The sequence below is a fragment of the Rhinolophus ferrumequinum genome, chromosome 26, assembly GCF_004115265.2.
Source record: "Rhinolophus ferrumequinum isolate MPI-CBG mRhiFer1 chromosome 26, mRhiFer1_v1.p, whole genome shotgun sequence".
In the NCBI taxonomy this organism is placed as follows: Eukaryota; Metazoa; Chordata; class Mammalia; order Chiroptera; family Rhinolophidae; genus Rhinolophus; species Rhinolophus ferrumequinum.
This window is the reverse complement of record NC_046309.1, coordinates 21554738-21566810: the sequence shown is the minus strand read 5'-3', so window position 1 is coordinate 21566810 and position 12073 is coordinate 21554738. Positions and strand designations below refer to the sequence as shown.

The window sequence follows — 12073 nt, the reverse complement described above, 5'->3', positions numbered from 1 at the left end:
CTGCTGACCATCAATTTAGAATCACAAAAGGAAAAGGATCTTCTGGGTGAAAACAAGTTCCACTGTCTTCCAGCATGTTTTTGTGAGAAATTCCTAAAGATGTTGTATGGATGTCAGATGTTTTATTAGCGGCAGAGGGAAAATCCTTTAGATTGAAAAAAACCCTAGTTTCACTCTACATACTGCTTACTGTTGAGTGATGTGATTATGACATAAAAGACAACAGCCAATTAGATAAGAGCTTAGAGCATGCTGTAGGTGTGGCTTGAATGTTTCCCATGTTGTTACGGGTGATTTCTATGTTGTGATACGATCGATGAATTCAATCCCTGAGTGACATGTAATGTTAACAGGTATCACATTAAACTAAAAGTGAAATATAAAATTCATATAATTGCATGCATATTAAAACCTGACAGCATATGCAATAAAGCCATATGATTATCTTTTTAATTCAAATGAAATATTTTCAACAAAATGGCAAGTTGTAACAAAATAATTAAAAATTAGCACTGAGACCAACTATGTGCTTTAAAACATGGTGTACTCTGTAACACCACTTTAAACTCACAGTTGGTCATAATGCAAATGTTTTTATGATGTAGACCATTATACTAAATTCATTTAATAAAGCTTGCTCAGGAGTTTGTTGGTTTGCTTCAGATTTGATTTTCAAAAGTAGTGTATCCTGTTAAATTACTCCAGCCTCACTTCCTCATTCTTCCATAGACTATACATAGGCATGACAGCAGTAAAGACAGAAAGACTAATCTCATTTCTCTGCAGATCTTGACATCTGTTATTAACCTAACAGTATTTTGAGGGAAGAGGAGGAAGGGTGTAAGGAAAAAGATTAAATAGAGCAGTACTCGTTTAGTACAACTCATTTTAAACAAAAATGGAACTATGGATTTAAAAAACAAACAAAACTTCAAGGTCCCCACTTAAAGTGAACCACTGACAGCAGTGACTACTAAAGGTCATGTTTTTAATAAAATGTTTGCCAAATTTAACAAACATCCAGCCCCCCACACACTGCCAGCTCTGCCTATACTTAGCTGTACTTAGGTCAATGGCACAACATGACTTCAGAGCCAAAGGATGACTTGTGAACTAACAAACCAGAAAAGCAACCAGTGGTGCTGCCATACACTTGCGTGGGGGTGTATCTCAGTGGTTCTTCTTCACCAGCCAGGAAACCAGTCAAGGATTTTGACCTTGAGCATAAATGTCTCCCTGACCTCTATACACAGGATGCTAAGACACACTTTTGGTTGTGTCGCACCTGGATAAAGGAAGCTAGCTAGCACTTCTTGTGAAACGTAAATCAACAATGTGTTGCCCAGCAGAAAAGTGGCACAAAAAGAAAATATTGACACAAAACCTTCAGCTCATAATGGTCAATTTTCTTTATCAAAGGCCATTAATCTGATTTAATTTCCATATAACCCACTCTTTAAAAAAGACAATCTAGAACATAGTGTGTAAACTCACAAAGTGCCATCTGAGTTGGCCATCAATGGTTTAGCATATTGTCCACAGAGAGAGATATTCATCAAAACAACAGAACCCAAATCTTTCCGCCTCTCAGTGTCACACAGGTGTTTATACATCTATCTGAAAAGAGGAAGAGGCAAAAGAACGCAAAAGATACAATTTGGAAAGCAGCTGAACAAAATTTCAGCCCTACTTTCTATATTATCAAAATGTCCCAAAGAGAGACACAATCACCATCACTTTGAGAAGACGAGCATTTACTAGGTCCCTTCTAGAAAGGAAATCTGCTACCATAGCTGGCTCACTATGCTAGGATTTAAAGGGCTCTGGCAAACAATGGTGAGTGTTTGCTACACTGCCCTACATAGGACCTATAATGATTAAAAATATTTTCAGTTACATAACCAAAAGTGTTATCATCTAAAATAATTATTTAGAACATAAGACCTACCCAGTCAGTAGCTTTGGAAACCAGACTTCCTAGTTATTAATAAAATTAATTAATGATTGAGAATTAAATCAAGCTCTAATCCTATAATGATGTTTACTGAGCAGAGATATTAGATATAAATAGTAAACAAAAATGGAAACAAAGTATGTAATATAAAAAAGAATCTAAAATATTACCATTAATTATCTATGGCATCAATGTGACAAACATTGTTGTTCGAACATAAAGACTAACATATATCAGTATATTAACATATACTAAGGTCCTTATTTGGATAAGAGCAAAAAAATGTGTAACAATTGTAACTTATTAGAAAAACAACAAGTTCAAACAGCCAGGCATGATGTGTAGGTTTATTTTAAAAACACATGAATTTTATCCTCTTTCGTACTTGGGTAGAGAAGCTGGAGTTGAATTGTCTCTCCACATACAGTGCTACAAGAATTCATTGGAGTTTAATCTTTGGAAAAATTTGGTTATGTCTTCAGAAAATTCTCTAGGTTTCTTAAGTTTTCAAAATGTCACATTTGCACATGGGGCATGTCCTATGGGCTAACAGCCAGGGGTCAATGCACGCCTTATGGAAAAAATGTTTGCAAGTTAGAACACGAACAACATCTTGGGGTTTGTACATGTCAAAGCAAACAACACAACTATCTTCATTTGGCTCTAGTTCCTTATCCCCTTCTTGGAGCACTCGCAGTTGAAGCCGACTAATAGCTTTCTTCACATCTGCTTTTATGTGTCTTCGCCTTCTGATGGAAGCATTGGGCGCTCTAGGTCTCCAGGCACAGTACAAGAAAAGGTAGGCAACCGTGGCAGCCAGGAAGGTAAACAGAGACATGACATAATGGCTCAACCAGGGCATGTGCACTCTGCCCACCTCAATGACGACGGTCACATGGACCCCCTTCTGAATCAAGTACAAAAGCTGCATGCCTTTCAAGTTGCCTATCATCACTGCGACTATATTTGCCGCCCCCTGGTGAGACATGGGAAAGACTTTGTTGCCCGTACCTGGATAGTTATAGATGATCACACCATTTGCTCCCTTCTCTGCGGCCACATTGATTTTATGTGTAAAAGTACAGCCTCCCCGTTCAATAAGGGCCAGCCAAGAATCTGCCTGTTCAGGCCTGCTGAAATTAGTCATCGGATTACAAGCGTTCTGATTCCATCCTTCAGGAAGTGCCACTGCACCAGACACCCTTTCCAGAGGAGAATGATTCCCGAACACTCCACTCTCTCCTAAATCTGATACAACCCGATTTCCCACCTGAAACGTTATATTCAGGTAGGCTGTCCAAATGGCTTTTCCTTTTGAGTCTGGAAGGCCAAGCAGAAGAAAGATGCTAAGCCTCAATAGTCGAGATGAAACAGAACTATGAGGTGAAGGAGTAATTCCCAGTAGGCTCATTCCTCCATTTGCCCCTTAACTGACAAACATGAGAAACAAAACAGCATCAATTACTAAAGAAAGTAAAGAAGCTAGCCTCAATTGTTGACAGTAGATAAAGCACATTAACGAAGAAGGTCTGCATGGATCAAAGATATCTTGCTCCCTCCAGCATTTTTCGTTCGATTCTCTCTTATAATGAAACAGAAGAGTTGTTGTGAGTACAATGTGATTTCAAGAAAAGTATGACTTCCTAATGGGGAAATTGTGACATCAGCGGTAGTTAAGCCAATCCAAGAGTTTATATTAGTGCACTGCATACTGAAATCCTATTGGCCAAAAAGCTGCTAAGTGATGACTCATGGTATATAACAATGTGAACACACTCTAAAGCAGGGGTGTCCAAACTTTTCCCAACGTTTTTCACCAAGGGCCATATGCGGTAAAATACACAAACAGCCGGGCCACTCACTCGAGGTGAAGTAGTATTGCCTCACCTGGTTTATTTAAGTAAACTGAATATATTTTTGGAATTTGCTGTGGGCCAGTTAACAATGTATCACGGGCCGCAGTTGGCCCACGGGCCGCAGTTTGGACACCCCTGCTCTAAAGCAATAAATAAACAGATCAGAATAATTTTTTTTAAAGTCTTGAGTTTTTTCCCCTAGTTCTGGATAGATTAAAAAGCTGCTCATTGTTTCATACTCATTGTTTTAATATGTCAGGTGGAGTCGAAATCATTCATTTATTAGTGCATGTATCTGGACAGTCTCAGTTGTCACATAAGGAATATTACCTAAAATGTTGCTCTATGGCAAGCAGGAACAAATCATTCCTACTCTCTTTTAACATCAAACGCTTATCCTAGGCCTAAAGATTCAACATAAGGAGAATATAAATTTATATTATTAGCCTGATATATTTCCATCTTGCAAGAAAATGCAACTTCATTCACTAAAATAGCTGCTGAGACTGAACTACTCTGTGTGAGGCAAATACTAAGTATGTGTCATATCGTATCAGAGAAGAACTCAGACATACACCTACTTTGTGGAGTATAGTGTCTTGTGAGGGCAGATTTTAAGCACATACACAAATGTATAACTGCAAGTCGTGATAAGGGCGCTGAGGAAAACATAGAGTATCACGAGAAAGAACAGATGTAATGGGGAGCTAAACTCTGATTGGAGTACAGGTCATTGCTAAGAAAGTGACACTTAGTCTGAGACTTGAAAGATCAATCAGAATTGCCCAAAGAACGAGAAAAGAAGTTTCCAGGCAGAGGAAATGGCAGTTCAGGACCCTAAGTAAGATAGGAAGGAACATGGCACATGAAAGGCTCTGAAGAAACATGAGTTTGGCAGAGGGAGAGAGGAGAGAGCTAAGGGTGACAAAGGAGGAAAGGCAAACAGCACTCCGTGGTCAGGGCCATAAGTGTCAAGCCGAGGGCTCTGGATTTCTGGATTATGTTCCAAGGACTAGAGAAACCAGCAAAGGGTTCCAAGACGGGGAAGTGACGTGTCAGTGTTCCAAAATGTTCACTTTTTAAAGAAGTGCGCTCTGACTGCCTTATGTGGACAATGGAATGGAAGAGGAGAATGAAGTGGTGAGACGAGCACGGGTAAAAGAAGACAGTGGCCTGGACTCTTGAAGTAGCAGCCAAGATGCGGAGACACAGACAAGTCCGAGAGTGACTTTAGAAGTTGCATTAACAGATGTGGTACCTGGAAGGGCAGCAGTGGGCAGAGGAAAGGATGACCCCAGCCATCACAACTCACTGCATCATTATTGCCAACTCTAGTATCTTTACTACTTTGAAGATATTTTAATGCTTGTGTGCTTTTATTTTAAATCTTTACCTGAAGTCTGTTTCAGGGAGTCAATTAATTGGCAACACTCATTCCAACACTTATTACTTACCATACAGAACATATCCTATACACCAGGCATGCTATAAAGCCCTGGGGATACAACAAGACACACCTGTTTTCCTAGGGTGCAAAACTGGCCCTAACATCCAAATCAAAGGCATGTTGAAAGAATTGTGCCATTTTGACAAAAGCATTATTGTACTTCCTGGCCCATAATATTTTAGTTAATATTTGCTTTTAAAAATAAAATTGGAACCAATCAACGTGCCCCATTCGTACAATCTGATTGAGGCATTATTCAGTTCACATCTGAACTGTCTTTACACGTAGACTTTTCCCAAGTTCAAACAGTGTGAATTCCTGGCTTGTTCTATTAACACTGACAGAGTGAAGCCTCACTAAAAAGGAAGACAGTTCGCATCATCATATTACAGGCTGTCTGTTAAGTTTGTGATTATTTGACATTTCAGGATGGGATTTTAAAAGTAATGCAATTCTAACCTTGCTTTTTTAGTTTGTTAATTTTTAAGGGTGAAACATATCTGAAATCTAGACGTTCTTTGTATGGTTGAGAGGATCAATTTGAAGAATTTACTAATTCATTGTGTTTTTGTCACTGTAAGACTAACTGGTGAAGGCAATGGTACTTAGAACTTCCCCTCTCTCCTGCCTGAGTCTTGGGACAAATGCACCTGTAAGAAACAATCCTTTATCTCTAACACAGTGGTTCTCAAGGCAGGGTTGGGGCGGGGAGGCAATTTTGGCTATTTCTGGAGACATTTCTGAGTGTCATAATGGGGGAGTACTACAAGCTCCTAGCGGGTAGAGGCCAGGGTTGCTGCTAAACATCCTAAAACGCACATGACAGCCCTGTGCAATACATAATTACCTTGCCCAAAATGTCAATAGAAATGTTAAGAAACCCCACTCCAGTGGAACAGCCATGGGAAGGAGGAACCACCCCCAAAACTCACTTGTCCCCGACGGACAATCAGGTCTGAGTTCTCACCATGGAGCGAGCTTTTATAACTGACAATACGTCCATCAAGAAGGATGCCCTCAACCCACCTCCATTTCCTGTTTTCCGAGGTAGGAGAAAAGAGTTACACACAAACTAGGTGTACACATGCATAGACCCTAACATCTAGGTTCCAAGTAAAATCTCAAGAGGGTTATTAATATTCATTAAGTTAGGGGAGAAAAATCAGCTGATCTCTATCCCTCTGCTATTCATCAACCTCTGCTAAGAATGTGCAAACTTCCAGGAATCTCTACTCTGGTAGTAAAAAGAGTCAAATATATTCACATAGCATTGCCCAGACCGTATCTCTTAAGACGCAGAGAATACTGAAGAGGCTTAAAGAAATTACCCGACAACTCACAATATCCAGGGCTCTGATATTATTAGAGATCTGAAGGACTCCACGAAACTCACTGGATTTGCTTCTGAGCTTGAAAACAACAACTGTATAGGTTTTCTGCGAGTAATTAAATGCATCATACTGGGATTTGGCAGGAACAGAAGACTGACTCTAAGGAGTTCACTGAGAACAGCAAAAAAGCAAATATTTTCTGAAAGCAGAGTCTTTGTTTTTAAAGATTTTAAATGTAAAACTAAATTTTAGTTTAAAATTTTATATCTGATTGCAAATTGGAAAATCCTCATAAACATTAATGTATTTTCTCCTAAATGTCTCCCATAAATTAATCACGGCTCTCACATATTCCCAGACATATGCAGTAAAATATTCTTTTATATATGCAAATACACTTTTTCTTCATAATAGTTCCGAACCCAGCAAAGAGTTCTAAATATGCTAAATTGGAATAGAGTAAATTTTAAAAATAATATATGAGCTTCTGAATTGCCTTGACAGTTACACACTATACTAGGGCAGGTATAGATGCATGAAAATCACAAAATTTACTGAGGCTCCTCATTTATTATTATTTATATTAATCAATATAATAACTTTCACTATCATTAAAAGCTGTTAACATTAAGAAAATAAACAGCCAAAACAGACACATTTTAAGTCACCGAATCACCCACCATGATTTCCTTCCTATGTAAGTCAGAATTACTATTCCTCTCTATGCACCTGCAAGCCTGACAGTGGGATGGATGCATGAGTCAAGTTTAACTTGTGTTAGAACTCCAAGAAACCTTTGTACCTGAAAGGGAAGTACTCAGTGATGTTTCTCACACACCTAACATAGCACCTGGCTCAAAACAGTTTGAATGAATGATTGACAGGGTCAGCCTTAGTACACATGAATGGAATCCTGTCCATGGCTTTAGTTTGGCCTCTGTAATCATTCCCACGGGCTAGAATTTTGATGGGCGATGTGTGAGAGCCCAAGATGAGCAGAGATGTCTCCACGATCCTGAGGTGACTACAGACACACGACTGACTCTAGCCAAGACCTGAATCACCTCGCTGACCTATAGACTACTGAGCAATAACAGATGCTGACTTTCTTATAGTTTATAAAAAAAATATATTGCCCTGATATGCACTCATGTCTTAAAGTGGTTTATATGTAGCAGCAGATACAGTTCCCTCTACAAAATCATCTACTCTATTAATCTCTTTGAGGGCTGGCATTAAATCTTATTCTCATCTTTTCAATACTCGGCTTCTAGCACAGTATCTAGCACATCACAGGTTCTCAACGAAGGCTGAATTCAATTGAAAGTGTCATTATCCTCTGGATTCTAACCGGTACTATCACTCTTCCGGCCAAAATGTATCTATTTAGTTTTACCTTCAGAAGGGTGATCCTTTCTGTTCAAGTGTGGACTAGGCATAAGAAATTCAAACTTTCATTCTTCTACAGACTTAATACTCATAAAAGTGGACTTCTTGTATCCATACCTGAATACAAAAATCAGTGAGTGTTTGGAATATGACCAAATCCCTTTAAATTGTAATGGGTATACATCAAACCACATAAACTACACTCTCTGCATTCTGAATTCAAGTCCAGGTCTACATACCTTGAACACTAAATTGAAAACTTTTTCTTCTCCTTCTTTCTACCAAGTTAGAAGACGGAATGGTCATCAACAGAGTAGAAACACATCACTACTACTCTGCGAAGTAATGGGGGGGAAAACCTCATGCCACAGCCTCCGCATCAGGATGGATAAAGGGAGGAGCTTAACATCCTGAAGTAAACATATGATTTAAATAAAGAAACAAAAGGCAAACGCAAGGTTAAGGACAGTCCTCGGTGGTACTGTGATCATTCCTTGAGCCCAGGACAAACACATCTTATATTAACTCAACCCTTCAGACTGGATTTATCTTTGGAATGACCACCAGAACTTGTCCTGCTCTAACAGACCACACTGCTCCTGTATTTAATCAGAACCTAGGATGTGGACCAAGTACGGAGGCTGCGTGTGGCTTTCTACCACTACAGCGTTGTCCTGAAACTCTAAGCGGATTCTAGACCTTCCTCCACCACCGTGGGTCACTGAAGGACTGTATAAGCTTTGGCTTCCTAAGACCCGTCCCACAAAACACGGTGAACTGAGTGAGCTCTTAGCAGGGCAGAGGCAATTAAGGAGATTTTCCCACTCAGATCCCTTACATTTTTCCAATTCACAGGTCACAAAACCCTTACTTATTTGTTAGGTAATTTAATCCCTCCTGAGAGGAGGCAGCAAAACATGAATATGAAGTCATCACACTAGCAGAAGCTGTACAGAAGCACCCAGCCATGTGACAGACCTGCTGCGAAACCCCGACTCTGCCACCTGCTAGCTGTGTGACGTGAGGCATGCTGAGCCTCAGTTTTCTCATCTGTGAGATGGGGAAGTAATGAACGCCTGCCTCTCGGGGCCATGATGTGTATCAGATGACACACCTCATATTAATATCTATTTGTAAATCACCAAGCACACCGCTAGCGTGGCAGGGGCTCAATAAATGGATCCTTCTTCCCCTTCCCAATTCTTTAAAGCCTGTTTTGTTTTGGTTTTCATTTTCCGCTGAATAAAATTCTTCTCATCCTTCAAGACTGATCCTAATCTCCCTTTTGCAATTTCCCCAGACAAAAACCACCTGCTCCTACGACAGTCTTTTTGCACCTTTTTGACAGCCATTTAATCTTACCACATATTAGATACAGTCAGATGCTCCTATGTCTGTCTATACTTTTGCTTGATTTAGAATGTGTTGTCAGGGGTAGTGTCATCTTATTTATTTTTGTAAATCCTGTTTCCTCCCCCTTGCCCCTATACGAGGACAGTGAAACTTGCTCAGGGTCCCTGACAAATGTTTGACTGTTCAAGCACTTATTCTTCAAAATATTAAGTCATATCAGCAGCTTTGGCAACCTCTGTTATATACAGCCACCCATTAGGAAAAAAAAAATTAGAACAGGCAATGATTTGACAACTCTTCCCTCAGCTAAGAATTACTTTGACAACAGTTGTCCAGAAAAGGGCTTATTTAATATCACAGGATCAGAGGCCATCTGTCTTACATTTTCTGTCCAAAGTCAAGAATAAATTCCATCCACATCTCTGTATCTGAAAAATGGAATAAATATGGAGTAATATGTAGACATAAAGTATCAACTATTTCTAAGATAAGCAAGCAGACTCTACTGAATTAAAAATCTTCCTTTAATTATCTTTTATATATCAAGATATCTACATCTAAACATATCTCTATAGACATATATATACATATTTAGATATATAGATACCTATCTCAATAGATATAGAGATAATAGTTATATAAATATAAAATACATCTCAAGTCAGGAGTCAAATGGTCATTATCATGAGAAAACTATATCAGATTAACTTCGTATAGTTTGGGACCTTAAGAAAGCCCAACACCTAATCAGCAGAAATATTTAAAGCAAAAAGTTCTAAATGCAACCACCTTTCTCACGAACCCAGAAGGCCTTCTATTCCCAGCCCAAGATGCAGTCAGATCCTATAATCCCCAGAAACCTTCTCTGATTAATTCAGTCCAAATTATGCTTTTCCTCCTATGAACTATCACATTAAAAATTTTTTACTTACCATGTTTCCCCGAAAATAAGACCGGGTCTTATATTAAGGTTTGCTCCAAAAGGTGCCTTAAGGCTTATGTTCAGGGGATGTCCTCTTGAAAAATCATGCTAGGGCTTATTTTCTGGTTAGGTTTTATTTTCGGGGAAACACGGCATATTTTACAGTTAAAAAGCATGCACTATATATGTACATTTTTAAATAAATCAAATACTTTGTACATTTGAAAAAAAATAAGCACTATTTTGCTCATTTTCCTACATCTGTTCTTAGGGAATTCTATACTGCCTTGTGATAGATATTCTTCTGCAGGTGTTGAAAGCAATATTAATTTACTTCTTCCTTCATTAGGTTTATTGTTTTGGCTCTCAGTTATAAGCTCTTTGAGGGTAGGACTTTGTTATACTCCCTTGTCTTTCTACAGAGCCTAGTACACAGATTTGTGTAAAATCAGTTACTTATTTGATTTTATATAATAAAGGTGATTTTCTAGCATAATAGAAAACCTGACTTTTCCTACTGTTTTTCACATCCTCTCTAGGAATCCAATCCAAGAATCATCTACTAAATCCCTACACTATTGATTCTTTCATTCTTTCATTCAACTGTTTATCAAGAACCTCCTATGTGCACAGTTCTAGGTGCTGAGACTAGAGCAGTGATTTAAAAAAAGAAAATTTCATGTCCTCTCAAATCTTTCATTCTGTGTACCTGGGGATTCAAAGATGAGATCAAGGTTGTGTCTTAGCCAAGAAGCTTACACGCTGATGTGAAAATATTCTAAGTAATGGATGACATAAGGGGCAAGAGGCATGAAAGGATAAATCCTGCCTCGAGATACAACAGTTTATTCACACACGATTCTGATATCTTAAGGCACCACTTTCCCGGTATATTTCATGCAATTTAGAATAAAGCAGCCCATACAGCACATTTGTTCACAAAGCTTCCTTGATTCAGGTTCATGAAGCTCATGGAGCTGTTAAATTTTTATATTTAAAAATAAATCTTTGTTTTAATATAACTTTTCATAATTGGTCTCCTTAGTTTTACCAGGAATAAAAGCTGTTAAATTTCACAGGTTTTATTAATTCTAAAACAAGACTGCCTGGGTTTGAATTCTGTAATCCTGTATCTACACTAGCTCTGCAACTTTGTACAGGTTACTTGAATATATACATATATATATATATATATGTATATATATATATATATGTATGTATATATATATACACACACACACACATTTTAAGTATACACATTTTAAGAAAGGAAAAAACTATATTAAAATTATGCTGATGGTAACCACTTTGAGCACCTCTTGTAATTGCATAAGTCAAACATGACTTGTATTCATCTTTTGTTATCATTTTTTGCTATATATTGAGTATTACAATTTTAATACCGTTTTCCTTTCTTAACGTTTATACATTTTTTTGGCACCCTCTGTATATGCAAGATGGGCTAGTGGGTACGGGGCAATAATTGAGAGCAAACTAGAACAAAACCCACCATCATACACGTGCAATAAAACTACTCTCAAGGTAATTAGTGCAGTGTTCTTACAAACGATCCTAGCTGATAATTCAAGTACAGTACTCTTATAATTTGTTGAATTATGGCAATTTACCACGCTATTGCTCTTAACGATAACAATGCAGGCTTCAATTTGAGTCTTTACTGAATGCTTGATGTTTTATGTATTATTTCATGTCATAGTCACTCACAATGCAACAAAGTAAATATTAGAACCTGCATTTTATAAATGAGAAAACCAAAGCAAGCAACCTGTGAGACCCCATACAGCTAGTTCAGTAGATGAA

General features: G+C 38.2%; 2 protein-coding genes across 22 annotated transcripts in view; both read right to left on the bottom strand.

Moving 5' to 3' along the window:
• CADPS2 (calcium dependent secretion activator 2) overlaps window positions 1-12073 on the bottom strand; it is a 473581-nt gene that overhangs the window by 334475 nt on the left and 127033 nt on the right. The window lies entirely within an intron of this gene.
• RNF148 (ring finger protein 148) lies at window positions 2454-3412 on the bottom strand. Its single transcript, XM_033098860.1, has one exon. It carries the CDS (start codon window positions 3363-3365, stop codon window positions 2454-2456), a length of 912 nt encoding a protein of 303 aa, XP_032954751.1. The 5' UTR covers window positions 3366-3412.

Coding starts and splice junctions, on each gene's coding strand:
- RNF148 (XM_033098860.1), bottom strand. CDS start 3,365: ATGAGCCTACTGGGAATTACTCCTTCACCTCATAGTTCTGTTTCATCT.